The sequence below is a fragment of the Cyclopterus lumpus genome, chromosome 7 (assembly GCF_009769545.1).
Source record: "Cyclopterus lumpus isolate fCycLum1 chromosome 7, fCycLum1.pri, whole genome shotgun sequence".
Lineage (NCBI taxonomy): Eukaryota > Metazoa > Chordata > Actinopteri > Perciformes > Cyclopteridae > Cyclopterus > Cyclopterus lumpus.
This window is the reverse complement of record NC_046972.1, coordinates 4,864,713-4,882,312: the sequence shown is the minus strand read 5'-3', so window position 1 is coordinate 4,882,312 and position 17,600 is coordinate 4,864,713. Positions and strand designations below refer to the sequence as shown.

At 47.0% G+C, this 17,600-nt stretch overlaps 1 protein-coding gene across 1 annotated transcript in view; it reads right to left on the bottom strand.

Moving 5' to 3' along the window:
- Positions 1–2,444: 2,444 nt before the first annotated feature.
- Positions 2,445–17,600, bottom strand: part of LOC117733674 (potassium voltage-gated channel subfamily KQT member 2-like) — a 44,331-nt gene continuing 29,175 nt past the window's right edge. The window contains exons 7-17 of the mRNA XM_034537474.1: positions 11,035–11,130; positions 10,854–10,948; positions 10,206–10,265; positions 9,413–9,442; positions 8,744–8,797; positions 7,743–7,948; positions 6,938–6,955; positions 6,074–6,179; positions 4,949–5,080; positions 3,378–3,471; positions 2,445–3,296 (exon numbers count right to left, since the gene is read on the bottom strand). Of these exons, the coding sequence (XP_034393365.1) occupies positions 2,445–3,296; positions 3,378–3,471; positions 4,949–5,080; positions 6,074–6,179; positions 6,938–6,955; positions 7,743–7,948; positions 8,744–8,797; positions 9,413–9,442; positions 10,206–10,265; positions 10,854–10,948; positions 11,035–11,130 (1,743 nt within the window). The remainder of the gene's footprint in view (positions 3,297–3,377; positions 3,472–4,948; positions 5,081–6,073; positions 6,180–6,937; positions 6,956–7,742; positions 7,949–8,743; positions 8,798–9,412; positions 9,443–10,205; positions 10,266–10,853; positions 10,949–11,034; positions 11,131–17,600) is intronic.

The window sequence follows — 17,600 nt, the reverse complement described above, 5'->3', positions numbered from 1 at the left end:
GTTGTCCACTCTGGGTGTATATTGATATATTCACATATTCCCTGCCATATAGATTTCAAATGCTTGCCCCTGCTGGTTGCTTGTCCTCTGGTCTGCGCTCCGGCTGGTCAAGACATCGGAAATTCCCCGCAGGTGCTGCAGAGAGTAAATACGCTTTAGGTGCTGTGTCGCCATTGTCTGACTTTTATTAATGAGCTAATCAATTCCTCTTTGTATCACCCTTTCAAACTAAAACCCTGACCTCACAACACTTAACAAATTGGCTGAGCCAAGGCTGAGTGTGTGGCGTGGAAACGCTCCGTCGCCGTTTCACTGGCATTAGCCAATTGTTGTTAAATAGCTTCTTAAATAAAATCTGTCAGGCGATAGCAATGAATAAATCAACCGTGTTTTCGCTGACGTTTAGGCAGTAGTGGAGGCCGTGGCTTTATCTACTCCGTATGGCCAAATGTATGTCGACATACCACATGCATATAACATTTTGGGGCTGGCCCCTTCAAAAAGAAAATAAATGGTTTGCCTGCACACAGCCCGGACCTCAAACCCATCCAACCCCTTTGGGATGAACTGTGAGCAAGGCCTTGTTGCCCGTTTGTCAGTGTCTGACCTCGCTAACCTGTTGTGGCTGAATGGGTAAGCTATTCCAGGTCCCACTTTCTGATACATCATCCGTTATAAAGGGATTACAAGTTGTAATGGTGTCATTAAAGGTTCATGAATCCTTTATTAATGCGTTTTAGATCAGTTACACTGTATATTTGTTATGAGTCATTAATAAGTACAGTATTTGGGTTGGAGGTATCTGTCTGTATATTTATTTCCATTCCGTCTATATCATCCATCCATTATGTTCAGAACCCACTCAGCTGAAGCTCTTGATTGCCATCTACTGATACGTTGCCACTGTTACACCACACGGCTGGCACACAGCGGAGCATCTCACTGTATTGCTGCATTGATAGAGACCAACGATTTTCAGTGATGTACAAAGTTTTATTATTGAAGACGATGCAGTTGCATGATGGTGTTGAACTAAGAGCTACTGTATCATGTAAAGCCCTACAGGTCCTTTCTTTGGGTTGTAGAAAACATGCCAGCAGGTTTGTTTCTTCTTTTCTGAAAAGAACAAATAAATGGATTGTTTATCTTGTTTAAAAACAGTCTCTACTAAATGTACTTTTTTAGTGCAAGTGTTAAAATGTTGAAGAATGTCCAATTTCCTACGACTCAGGTTAGTTTTAAAGGTAACAAGAACTGTTCATGCCTCAGATGTCACAATCCCATGCTTTTAGCACTATCAGTGGCTAAAACTGTAACAGCCCTTGAAAATGTGGATTTATTAACTTGAAAAATAAGGCCATTCTGATGTTGGTTCTCGATTGCCCTGCTTGCTGTTTATTGCGTGTTCCTCATTTAGTGAAGGACTGACACAGCAGCAGAGACTCTAAAAGACGGACCTATGCATCGCAGGCTCAATACCTTCACGTCTGAGTAACAAGTGTCCCATATGATTTACTTAGGCCAACTGCATGTTGTGTGATAACAATACAAAATATAGGATTTAATGTCCATTTTTGCTTCCATAAGTGTCATTAAACATTTGCCTTCTGTGTACATTATTTGTGGGCATATTTACCCTGAAAACATGTTTAAATTAGCAAGCTTGGGCAGCATTTACATAACTCAATTCAAGCCCCATAAAAAAAAAGTGAACGTATTTTAGCTTAAAACTGGGCATGCACGCACGTCTCCGTTTGTTTGTATAGAAGAGAAACACTCGTGGAATTTATCTGTTGACTTTCCGTCTGGTTTTGTAGCCAGCTTATAACGCCGTCCATTAAATCAACCATTTAACATGCCATGCAGTAGGTGCACCGGTTTATTATCTGCAATACTTTGAGAGGAGGTGTTCTGCAGTACTTCGTGAACACCAGGTTGAATTAACGATGCTGAAAAGCAAGCACATGTCTTCTCTCTAATCTAATTGATTATGATAGCTAAGGTTTTGGAAACAAGTCATTCAAAGGTATAGAAGTTATATCAAGACACTATGCTAACCGTGGGGTGAGACGAGTTCAGTGCCAAATGAAAAAGTGTCATGAATCACTCTCACACATCTGTACTGTCGCGCACATTTCACCCCTAATAAACACAACTTATATGTGCCCAAGTGAGAAAGAAATGTCCCTAAACAGCTATCTTCCTATTAACCAAGATCTTGATGGAACGCAATACAACCGTAATTAAGCATTGCGTGTAAAGGACTGGACCACAAATAAAACTAAAAGGCTATAAAGGACGACTCTTTTGTTTGTATAAGTACATATTCTCATCCTCTGTAATAAACTGCTAATCGTACCCATTCACTTAACCTCAAATGGCCGTTAATAGCATCGTCAGCAGCAACAGTCCGTCAGTTGGCTCCTGTTAGGACTCCCGATGGCCTACTTTAGTCTTGGCCACGCCCGTTCTGCACATGACTCCTCCCCGGTGAAGGACAGAGGTGAGGGAGCGTAGAGGTCAGAGTCTGTGTCCGATTCCCCCTCTGCTATGAAGGGTCTGACCTTGGCACAGAGTGCAGGTCCGGCTGCGGCCTCAGTCCCTGCTCCGGCTCCGGAGCCCATGAAGAAAGAGGGCCCAAAGAAGTCCTCCTTGGCCTGGGAGATGCTGAAGCCGCTGAAGGAGCGCTCCAGCTCCTCGTGGTCGACGGACGGGATGGACAGGGACGTGTCGCTCTCCACGGCGGCAGTGTCCTGCTGACGCCTCCTGTGGCGTCTCCTGCTCCGGGAGCCGCTCTCTCTGCCGCTGACGCCGGGGCCGGAGGAGGACCGGTCGTGGACCGGAGCAGGCGGGGGCGGGAGGCGGAACAGGTTTGGCGAGTGATCGCCGCAGCCACCGACCGGCGAGGGCGTGTTGGCCACGCTGCTGTTCCAGGCGGGCTGGCTGAGGGGGTGCTGCAGCTGGTGCTGCCAGGAGGTAGAGGGGCGGCTGTGGCTGCCGTGGCTGCCAGAGGAGGTGCCCACCGATCTGGCCACGTGCCGACCCAGCAAAGGATCTTTCTTTTCCAGAGACCCATCCGAGCACGGAGCAGCTGCCGCCGAGCACGTCTGCAACTCCTTCTCCTCCTTCACCTCCTCCTCCTCCTTCTCCAGCTTGCACTCCTCCGGGCTGTGGTAAGGCGGTGCCGGATACGGCTCCTTGGAGTGGAAAAAGGCCTCGGTTTCCGAACGAGGGATGCCCATGCGCTGCACATACATGTTGACCAGGAAATCCAGTTTCCTGTCCATGCCGATCACCTGTGGGGAGAAAGAAAAACACACACAATGTAGAAACGGTGTTCCCAAAACCTGACCCAACCCTTGAGGAAACATTCATACCTGCTTTTCCACTTTGATCAGACGTCCCATCATGCTCTGGTCATCGGACGCTTCTCCCTCAGCTTTAGGACCTTTACCAACTATCTGGTCAACTCTAGCATTTAGAGAAAAGTAATATCGCAGATTAAACACAAACACTCCATTCTGTCACATGGGTTTCAAGTTAAGAAGTTCATGATGCCAAAATTGATAGTGAAGTACCGTTACATGAAAATTAGGGAAAGAAAGCATGTCGACGATACTCATCAAGCCACAAGTATATTTGGAATGAATGAATGGCGGCCCATGTTTCCAGAGAAAGTAGTGATTTCAGGTTGACAGTGTGGATGCATGCATCATGAAATCAGGCGGCCTTTAATGAGACACAGAGTGGCTGGAGGGGGGACATTTTGTCTGGGGGCCAAAATGCATCACTTGGCATGCTTTTGTTGCGCTTCATGCTTCATTTCCATTGCATCCTGCTGGGGAGCTGTCCTTCTGTCTCTCCAATGTGAGGGCAAGCATCTAGCTCTGTCAAACCCCTGTTGAGTGGGGCCACGTGACACGGCTCCATAACAATCAGGGAGAACAGCGACGGGAAGCCACGCTTTTTTTGTGTGTGTGTGTGTGTGTGTGTGTGTGTGGGGGGGGGGGGGGGGTTCATTTCTTGACAGCAGCTGATCTAATGTGACATAAGAGCTTGTGCACTCCAGTCTTGATGCTCTTTAATATGAAAATGTTAAACTGTATCTCAGCATGTGTCATCTGGCTAAATGAGAGTGGCTTGAACTCAAAAGGGGTTCTGTCAATCAAAATAATAAAGGTAGCAATGTAACTGCTTCAATATTTGGGCTGTGGTGGAAAGAGAATAATGCTGTTAAAATGGTCATTCTAGGGGTGCAGTCTATTAACCTAACCTAGGGCCTTCAGTGGACTTCTTATGGCGAGGTGTTGATGGGGGAGGGGGCCCCACAATCATATCTATCCTGGCAAGGCACACAGAGACGATATGAGCGCAATGCAAAATGAAGCAACGTCGGGAATCACATCAGCTATGGAGAACACATGTCAATATATTCCACACACACACAGGACATACGTCTGACTTGCTTCGTTTGATGAAGAGTGCATGTATTTCACTGTTGGAATATATTCATTCTACAAGTTAGACCTGTGAGGAGCTAACCCGCGGGAGGTAAAACAATGGGATTATACATCAATGTTGGATCTAAAATGATTTTGTGACCAAGCTGAAGGAGTGTATAAAGAAATGTTACACACACACACACAACACTGGGATCTGAATACAACACATGCCGCTGGACAAAATGGAACAGGCGAATCAATGGCTGGTGTGTCACGACATGTTTGTATCCAGCGAAAACCACCAACACGGAATTACTGAACCACAACTCTGCGGTCACACCGAGTTGAAACTGATGGTGGAACCAAAATTAATGAACTGAAGATGCGTCCTCCGTATCCAGTCTGACCTTTAGACTCACGGGACAGTTGTTCACCCTGAGACGACCTGGAAACGAGCGCGGGTCAGATTTAGACTGCAATCGACTGGGTAGCGAACGCTCACTTGCCTGGACTGCAGGTTCTTGATGCGGGACAGCATGTCCAGGTGACCTGCCGAGTACTGCTCGATCACATCCATGACGTCATAAGGCCGCAAGCTCTCTTTGAACCTCCGCTTTGACACCAGAAACTTCATGATGCTGAGGGAGGACACATTGTTGTTGAGGCCCAGGCGTTAATAATGACATGAATGACAAGGTGTCCCAATAAGCCGTGACACACGTATCACAACCCTCAAAACGGAAGCAGCTAAATGGGATTCAGCTTTCATTCTTATTTGTTCTACTGTCACATGTCAAAATGTCTTCCGTCAAAAAGGCCTTTCATACCAATTTGAAACAGTCGATGAGGAAACGGTTCTTTCTTTAGGGATAATTCATTAGGACTTGTGGGTGACTTTCATAGTTTGACTAAATAATCTCAAGGCCCAGAGCTTTTTCCAGATCTTTCCACCACATCTCACGGTCTTCAACAGCAGATTGCGCTCTTAGTCACACACAAGCAAAGCCACAGCAACTGAGAGGACTCACTAAGAATGTTCGATATGATTGAGTGTTCAGGAAAAAACAAGTAAGTGGACCCCGAATCAAGATTATTTTGTCGAACTGCTTTGTCAAAGGTCAAGAATGAAGCGTCACGCTCTGACCTTTTTGTCAGAATACTGGCCATCGCCTCTGTTGGTTATAAAAACATTGAACTAGCCAAAGTCCTTTCTGAGATCTGGGGGACACAACAACAAAGTCCAACTTCGCTTGGAGGGAAAAAAACTCAAGTGAGAGCCACAAGGTCAAAGTTGAACCAGAACGTTGGTCTGTGTCGGTTCACAAAAAACTTGGTTTCATTTTTCTCTTCCGGATAAGTTTACCTTCCCTGGACATTAGTTATAAAGCTGTCTGATTGTCTGACTTCTTGCCTCATCAGACTTCTGTTTAGTGATATCACCACGTTCCCAGATCTCACCAGTAAACTTAAGTGCAATGGATGAATGATGGCTAAACAGACCAAAAAATGCAACGCTATCCTTAAACACTATGACGGCACTATGGTATGCACCATTGATGATTGATCATGAACACAAAACATAAGTAAATACTGCAGAACCATTCAAATTGGGTGATAAAACTAATCCTTACCAGATTGCCCTTATTGTCACCCTCAGGCCTGCTGGTAATTCTTGAGTGAGGAACTCACAGTGACAGCTCTTGTCGTCGCCAATTTCCTCTCCTGGGAGGCTCGCCTCTACAGAGCAAAGACAAGAGCACTCTTAAAGCATATTTAATCTGCTTCCACACGCCCAGCGTCCACAGCAGCAGCAAAGCATTTGCTTTATAAAAAGGTGTAAAATTCAATTACCAAGTTGGTTTCAAGCCAGTTAGCCAGTTAGCTTGTGAGTGTGGTGAGCAGGCTTTGCGGAACAACGGAGAAAACAAAGAAAAGAACTTGGTGCAGAATTGAAGGATAGTGCTGATGGGATAAAGCTTTACTGAACCCTTTAAGGACAAGTGCTCTCTTCCCACCACCAATTACAGTCTAGATTAGCGTTGTAATCTATGGATTTTGAAACTTATTGCACAGGCAAAAGGAGTCAAGGCCTAATTGCGGTCGAACAGAAATTGGAAGAGGTTCTGGCAGGGAAAGTGAGAGGTCTCTTCATGCAACATAAAGCAGGGCTTTGGGGCCTTTTGGTCTCCGGGTCAATTTTCTTGGCACCACTTGACTTGAACCCACAATCGACTCGGCCTGACACCAATGTAGATAAAATATAATCATCATCTTTATTGGGAATCCTAATATTCATACATGCTTGTTCTCAGCTAGTATCATGCTTCAGTCTTCAGTCATCGTTGAGTAGGAAAACTCATGAGGAGAAAATCAAAATTAAAAAGGGTCCAGGTCAAGTGAACACATCCCAGCATATTTCAACATGCAGGCTTCTCAGACCGGTGTAGCTGACTTTTTATTTTGAGTATTTCCCCCATAATATCCCAATGTCTTACTTATTAAACCTTCAATTGCTGCAAAGAGAGAGGAGAGAGGAGAGACATGGGGAAAGATTTGTTATGGAGTGTAACAGGATGACAATGGCAGACAAATCGATTCCAAACATGGAACAAGTGGAGGACACAGAATGATTTCTGGTTCATGTTTGAAAAGGCCGGCCTCTCTCTGCTCTGACATTTAGCCGTACCACACTGCATCGATTCTAAAGTGTCTGCAACTCATGTGGTAGAATGTACAGCTGTAGGCTAACCAAGGACAATTGGTTCAAGGTAGAAACAGACTTCTCTATGTCGCTGTTTCTTTGCCTTTTTGCCAGCCGACTTGAACCGACACAGGATGACATGCGGATGCAACGAGCGATGGCTCCATTTTCTCCCCGGCACAATGTTGAAACGTCGGCTTTGGCGTCTTCCTCGTATGTTTGAATGCATACGGGAGGAATCACGGCATATAGCAACAGTCGGCACAGTGAGATAAGATAGGCTTAATTGTAAATCAATTAAGGGCCATCAACTCCTCCTTCTAGAAACACACAGCTGGAGAGATCTGTCCATCTGTTTCAGGTAGAAAGGGATTAAGCAGAGGATGCACAGCTCATCCTTTAAACAGATGCAAACTGTTTAAAGTGTTTCGTGAAGGTTTGAATGCTCTCTGAGAGATTTTCCACCCACACTTGAATGCAATTATACCGCAAATGAATCACTTATTCGACCGCGATCGATTGGCAAATAGCTATTCCTCAGACAAGAAGTAGCGGCCCCTTTAACACTCATGATGCTGCACTGTGTGGAGCTCTCTCACCCTCGGAGTTTTGCCGCGAGGCGCTGCCCCTGGCCCTGAAGGAGTGCTTTGGCCCTCGGTTCTTCTCGTTGAAGCTCCAGCTCTTGGCGTCTTTGCCGGGACTCGCCTCGGCTCCGTCTTCCGGACCCGGGGAATGGGCTTTCCCCTTGGACATGGGAGCCTTGGAGGGACTGGGGAACACCTTGTCCTTGAGGCTGGCCTTCCGGCTTGAGGGGGAAATGTAACCGATTTAGTTTAGTATTTTCTACAGCGTCATTAAATGTATGCACACAGCTACTAAACTAAATGCCTTCATCCTACTGCTGTGTTGCTCTGAGTGTAATCTTGGGAATTTGACGAATTCAGCACTGATGTGATAGTGAGTCTTACCTCAGCAGAAACGCAAAAAGGGCAATGTCCTACAGCAGAAGGAGCCATGGCCACATACCAACATAGTGGAGCATTCGGTGGGTCGGACAAGCAGCAGGGAGCTACGAGCAAGCATGCACGGGAAGCAGAGTGACAGCGCACGCCTCAAAAAGGAAGAGACTGTATGCAAAAAAAAAAAAAAAAAAAAAAAAAAAAGTGAACACAAATCGTGCAATATAATTCACCATCGTAATGATATGCGTGAATCGGTCAAAGGAAACGTATTAGGCCATATGCACCTTGCCTGCTGAACAGAAGTGCTGATTAGGAAAATAAAAGGCAGCAAGCAAATCAACAGCATGAAGTCATTACTAAACTGAAACCATAAATCAACTGTGGCAATAAACAAAGATGTATATCGGTGTTTCTTTTCCAGAGAGAAACGTAAAAGTTGTGGGTAGATTAGCTCTCTCATGTCGACATCATTGACAGAACTGCACTATATACAGTATAAAGAATCTATTTTTCACTACGTGACATACAATTAAAAACTGGGATTTACTGGGATTCCTTTCCTTGTGTTTAATTAAAGAGGGAGAGGAACAGAGGTAGGAAAAGGAAGGACACACACAGACTTGCAGTGCACACTATACCTAATAGGTCTCGGACAGCACCCGCAAAGTCTGTCTTTGTGTGCATGTTCACTACTGGAGTGGCGGGCAGTAGAGGAGACACAAACAGAGTAGCAGTGGATACAGTCATACTCGCCATACTGTGATCCAAGTAACACTTTCATTCATTTGCAACCAGTCGCATATCGTAAATGATGTGGAAGGATTTTAAATGGCCACTAGTATTTTTCTAAATGTATATCCTAATCATTCAAAACAAAAATATGCAAATGAGTTACGAAGTCATGATAAAGTGTTACCACATTGTCAATAATTACACTTGTTTCTTTGGCTCGAAAAAAACAACGTGATAAAAATCAAGCAATGTTCGTAAAGTGTTCCAAATCACTTTCCATCCCTGAGGTGGTGCAGAAAGCATCAAAGAGCAGCTCATTGGGTGGAGCCTTCAGGGGGCGGGACAGAACAATGTCAGCTGATCTCTGAGCAAATGCAGCATGCCCATTCTTGAAGGAGGAGGTCGTGGTGGTACACACACACACACACACACACACACACACACACACACACACACACACACACACACACACACACACCTCCCCCAAGAAGAGGGCCTCTGCAGCAGCTAAGAGCAGATTTGAAAAGAAGCCAACGGGGAGGTGAAAAGGGATGAGAACCAATCAGATCACAGACCTGGGAGAGGTTTCCATTTGAGACTCCTTCCTGTGAGGAGAGAGGACACCAGCTGTGACACGGTGCAAGTCGGCCATGTTGTTACACTGTATTGTCACGATCGACGCGTTGTCGAGCTGTCAAGATGCTCAATGTTAAGTCATGCCGCTGGATGGTAAAAGCTGCGCTGCTGCAAATTCAAATAATATACGAGAGGCAAAACAATGATGTAATCTAAAACTGGCACTTAAGTCGATAGCTATGGATGTGTATTTAAATAATAACTTATTTGAACCTGCAATAACCTTTTTGGAGGCAGTAGAAACAAGCTATTAATTAGCTTTTAGATATTTGGGTTTTCACCAAATGTAATCGTGTCTTCAATTATCTAAATGCTCCACTCTGTTCACCAGTGTCAGAGACGTATTGCCGTTATTATTGCATGTTAATAATTGCGATCATATTGATTATTGTAGCTTTTCTTGTCCACTTGGGGGCAGCAGAAACAAGCTGTTAATTAGCTTTGAAATATTTTGGCCAAACCTTGAGAAATGTCATCTTAATATTCAGGTCTCAGAAGGTCTTAATGTTATTATTCTCTCTTAATAATTGGGATCATATTGGATTAGTGTAGCTTTAATATGGATTTCATTTATTTATTTTTAAAATCTGTCCAATTCTATTCCGAGAATATTGCTTCACCAGTAACATTTATTACGAGCATCCCAAACTCATCATCATCATCATCAGCAGCAGCAGCAGCAGCAGCAGCAGCAGCAGCAGCAGCAGCAGGAGCTTTGCCTCGTGTTTATACCTGAATGACTTGCCCTTCAGATTCCTCAGCAGGTCCAGCTGATTCAGAGGTGGAATAAGTCTGGGAAAAGACAAAGAGCATTTCTGTCAAGTCTCTTTCACTTAGTCAGTGTTGGAAGGTCAGAGCGTGCCGCCGGGCACTAGAAAGCTAATTCCATTTCGTTTGGGAGTCATCTATTCTGCTCGTCATCACCTTTCCCCCTCAAATGACTACTGGAATGAAACCGGACATGAAGCCGTTCCCAGATGGGGAAGACGGGCAGCGGCGTTCTACTTGCATCAAGAAGGCAGAAATCAGCTGATTTGCTGATTTAAACAGTTGGACTGATGAATGAGTTGGTTTGACAAAGTAGCCGCTAGCAGTTTGTCTTTTGAAGAGCATTTCGTACCTGCCAATACGCCAGCCTCACCCACTGTTACCCTTATGAAAAGCATAAAGGGAAAAGCAACACCAGTGTGTGATTCTTCGCACACTGGTATCTGATTCCATGAGTGAGTTTGCAATGCAATGAGACGAGGACGCCCTGCAGGATTTCTACTCAGCTTCCCGGTTATAGGAGAGATGGCAGAATGTGATATGGGAAAACAGTTGCATTTATTGAATAGGTTGAATAATGCGCGGCCCTATGCGGACAGTTTCATGGCGTACCTGTACATTGGGATGGCTACAGTCTGCTCGTAGAAATCCCAAGTGTACAGCAGATCTGTGCGGGAAAGGTTGGTGGCATAAAACCTCCACATAGCCTGGATGGAGAAACACAAATAAAGAATACATGTTTGACGTTTTGTCAGGAGCACCAAACAGAAATCTGAAAAAAATCCATAGATACCTGGATGAGGCCCGCTGCAGGGTTACGCCTCTTCTCAAAATGTTTCTGCCTGTGTTGCTCTTGGACTTTGAGGGCAAAGCCAGAACCCAGGATGCCCTGTGCAGATTCAGTGTGACACGTGCAGTGATCAGTTACCTTTATTGACCTCTGCTGGCCAGGAGTTGGAATTGCAACCACTCCCTCATATTGGAGAACCCTCCTGGAGCAGAGAGCAGTGAGCAAATCCCACGAACAGACCTATGTAATATCACAGATTTCCACACGTCTGCAAAGCCTTCTGGGTAATAAAAATGTGAGGGTGGCAGAAACTCTTTCCCCCTTACAGAGCGCTGACACAGCAATCCACTTTTCTTGTTTATGTGTGTGGTCTGAGCTGCTCACTCAAAGCGTACCGCTGAGTCCGACGTCTTCAAATCTCTAAATGAAAAGTGGAACATTTTTTTGTGGATTCAGAGGAAGCTTTTAGCTTATTTCAACAGTCCAAGGACCACAGAGGAGAAATGGACTGCAACAGACTGTCTCACTCAAAGTGCTTTTGTTTTCTGAGTGACTAAAGAATCATAAAAGACAGGTGGCTTAAATGCACATTATCATATAAGTGCTGCACGTGTTTATTATATTATATCGCAGCAGACATTTGATTGCAAGAAGAGCAAAGAGGTTCTTGATGACATTAACAATGGCCACATTCTGTTTAGGTGCTCCACATCCAGGACCCGAATATAATGCTTCACTGAGACAGTTATATGTAACTGATTAACTCAATGTGTCACTCAAAATGTGTATGTATAACAACACACCCACTACACCACACCCACTACACACCCACACAACACACCCACCCACTATACCACAACCAATACACTACACACCCACGACACTACACCACACCACACGACACTACACTACATTAAACACCCACTACACTACACTACACACCCACTACACTACACACCCACTACACTACATTAAACACCCACACAACACACCAGCCGACTACACTACACGGCACTACACCACACCACACACCCACAACACTACACACCAACTACACCAACACTACACCATACACCCACCCACTACACCACACCACACACCCACAACACTACACACCAACTACACTAACACTACACCATACACCCACCCACTACACTACACTACACACCCACTACACATCACACCACACCCACTACACTACAAACCACACCCACTACACTACACAACACACCCACACACTACACCACAACCACCACACCACACACCCACTACATTACACACCACACCCACTACACTACACCCACTACACTACACACCACACCCACTACACTACACATCACACCCACTACACTACACATCACACCACACCCATTACACACAACACTACACATCACACCGACTACACCACACTACAAACCTACTACACTACACAACCACTACACTACACCCTCACTACACCTACGACACTACACACCATACCCACTACACCACACCACACACCCACGAAACTACACAACACACCACACCCACTACACCACACCACACACCCACGACACTACACCACACCCACTACACTACACTACACACCACACCCACTACACCACACACCCACTACACTCAACAACCCACTACACTCCACACCCACTACACTACAATACACACTACAAACCACACTTACTACACTACACACCACACCCACTACACTACACACCACACCCACTACACTACACACCACCCCCACTACACACCACACCCACTACACTACACATCACACCCACTACACTACACTACACACCACACCCACTACACTACACATCACACCTACTACACTACACACCACACACACACACACACACACACTACACACCAAACCCACTACACTACACATCACACCCACTACACTAGACATCAACTACACTACACATTACACCACACCCACTACACTACACACACACCACACCCATTACACACCACACCCACTACACTACACTACACACCACACCGACTACACTACACTACACACCCACTACACACCAAACCCACTACACTACACATCACACCCACTACACTACACACAACACCACACCCACTACACACCACACCCACTACACTACACACAACACCCACTACACTACACACCCACCACACACCACACCCCCACACCCACATCACACCCACTACACTACACACCACACCTATTACACAACAAACCCACTACACACCACACCGACTACACTACACTACACACCCACTACACTACACACCACACCCACTACACTAAACACCACACACACTACACACCACACACACTAAACTACACACCCACTACACATCACACCACACCCACTAAACTACACACCCACACACACACACCACACCCACTACACACCACACCCACTACACTACACACCACACACACACACACACCCACTACACATCACACCACACCCACTACACTACACTACACATCACACCACACCCACTACACACCACACCCACTACACTACACATCACACACACTACACTACACACCACACCCACTACACACACACACTACACACCACACCCACAACACACACCACACCCACTACACATCACACCACACCCACTACACTACACATCACACCACACCCATTACACACTACACCCACTACACTACACTCCACACCCACTACACTACACAACCACCACACACCACACCCACTACGCACCCACTACACCACACTACACCACACCACACACCCACCCACTACACACCACACCCATTACACAAAACACCCACTACACTACACACCACACCGACTAGACTACACTACACACCCACTACACTACACATCACACCCACTACACTACACATCACACCCACTACACTACACTACAAACCATACCCACTACACGACACACCCACTACACTACACTACACACCCACTACACACCACACCCACTACACAACACACACTACACCACACTACACACCCACGACACCACACCACACACCCACACCACACACACACTACACCACACCACACACCCACCCACTACACACCACACCCACTACACACCCACTACACTACACACCCACTACACATCACACCACACCCATTACACACCACACCCACTACACTACACTACACACCCACTACACATCACACCGCACACATTACACACCACACCCACTACACTACACACCAACACACTACACACCACACCCACTACACTACACCACACACCACACCCACTACACACTACACACCACACCCACTACACTACACATCACACCCACTACACACCACTACACACCACACCCACTACATTACACACCACACCCACCACTACACTACACACACCCACCCACTACACTACACTACAAACCACACCCACTACACACCACACCCACTACACTACACATCACACTACACACCACACCCACAACACTACACACCACACACCACACATCACACCACACCCACTACACTACACACCACACCCATTACACACTACACCCACTACACTACACTCCACACCCACTACACTACACAACCACCACACACCACACCCACTACGCACCCACTACACCACACTACACCACACCACACACCCACCACACACACACCATTACACAAAACACCCACTACACTACACACCACACCGACTAGACTACACTACACACCCACTACACTACACATCACACCCACTACACTACACACACACCCACTACACACTACAAACCATACCCACTACACGACACACAACACACACACACACCCACACACTACACTACACTACACACCCACTACACACCACACCCACTACACAACACACCCACTACACCACACTACACACCCACGACACCACACCACACACCCACACCACACACACACACACACACCACACACCCACCCACTACACACCACACCCACTACACTACACACCACCCCCACACACACACACCACACACATCACACACACCCAACACACCACACCACTACACTACACATCACACCGCACACATTACACACCACACCCACTACACTACACACCAACACTACACCATACACCCACCCACTACACTACACCACACACCACACCCACTACACACCACACCCACTACACTACACATCACACCCACTACACACCACACCCACTACACTACACACCACACCCACTACACTTCACTACACACCACACCCACTACACTACACACCACACCCACTACACTACACTACACACCACACACCCACTACACTACAAACCACACACACTACACTACACATCACACCCACTACACACCACACACACTACACTACACTACAAACCACACCCACTACACACCACACCCACTACACTACACTACACACCACACACACTACACTACACTACAAACCAGACACACTACACTACACATCACACCCACTACACACCACACCCACTACACTACACACCCACTACACTACACATCACACCCACTACACTACACACCACACCCACTACACTACACACCACACCCACTACACTACACACCACACCCACTACACTACACATCACACCACACCCATTACACACCCACCCACTACACTACACTACACACCACACCTACTACACTACACTACACACCCACTACACACCACACCCACTACACACCACACCCACTACACATCACACCCACTAAACTACACTACACACCACACCCACTACACTACACACAACACCCACTCCACTCCACTACACACCACACCCACTACACACCACACCCACTACACATCACACCACACCCACTACACTACACATCACACCACACCCATTACACAACACACCCACTACACTACACACCACACCCACTACACTACACATCACACCCACTACACTACAAACCACACCCACTACACGACACACCCACTACACTACACATCACACCCACTACACTACACACCACACCCACTACACACCACACCCACTACACTAGACACCCACTACACACCACACCCACGACACCACACACACACCCACTACACTACACCACACACCCACACCACACCCACTACACTACACACCCACTACACATCACACCCACTACACTACACACCACACACACTACACACCACACCCACTACACCACAGTACACATCACACCCACTACACTACACTACACACCACACCCACTACACCACACCACACCACACTACACACCCACGACACCACACCACACACCCACACCACACACCACACCCACTACACACCCACTACACTACACACCACACCCACTACACTACACAACACACCCACTACACTACACCACACACCCACACCACACACCACACCCACTACACTACACCACACCACACACCCACCCACTACACACCACACCCATTACACTACACACCCACTACACATCACACCACACCCATTACACACCACACCCACTACACTACACTACACACCCACTACACATCACACCACACTACACACCACACCCACTACACCACACTCCACACCACACTACACACCCACGACACCACACCACACACCCACACCACACACCACACCCACTACACACCCACTACACTACACCACACCACACACCCACCCACTACACACCACACCCACTACACTACACACCACACCCACTACACTACACCACACACCACACCCACTACACACCACACCAACTACACTACACATCACACCCACTAAACACCCACTACACACCACACTCACTACACTACACATCACAACACACCCACTACACTACACATCACACCACACCCACTACACTACACATCACTACACCACTTCCACTACACACCCACTACACTACACCACACCACACGCCCACACACCACACACCACACTCCACACCCACGACACTACACTACACCACACCACACACCCACTACACACCACACTCACTACACTACACACCACACCCACTACACTACACTACACACCACACACTACACTACACACCACACCCACTACACTACACATCACACCACACCCATTACACACCACACCGACTACACTATACTACACACCCACTACACACCACACCCACTACACATCACACCCACTAAACTACACTACACACCACACCCACTACACTACACACAACACCCACTCCACTCCACTCCACACCCACTACACTACACACCACACCCACTACACACCACACTACACCACACCATACACCCACCCACTACACTCCACACCCACGACACTACACTACACACCCACTACACACCCACTACACACCACACTCACTACACTACACACCACACCCACTACACTACACTACACACCACACCCACTACACTACACACCCACCCACCACTACACATCACACACCCATTACACACCACACCGACTACACTATACTACACACCCACTACACACCACACCCACTACACATCACACCCACTACACTACACACCACACCCACTACACTACACACCAACACTACACCATACACCCACCCACTACACTACACCACACACCACACCCACTACACACCACACCCAACACACCACACCCACTACACTACACACCACACCCACACCACACCCACTACACAC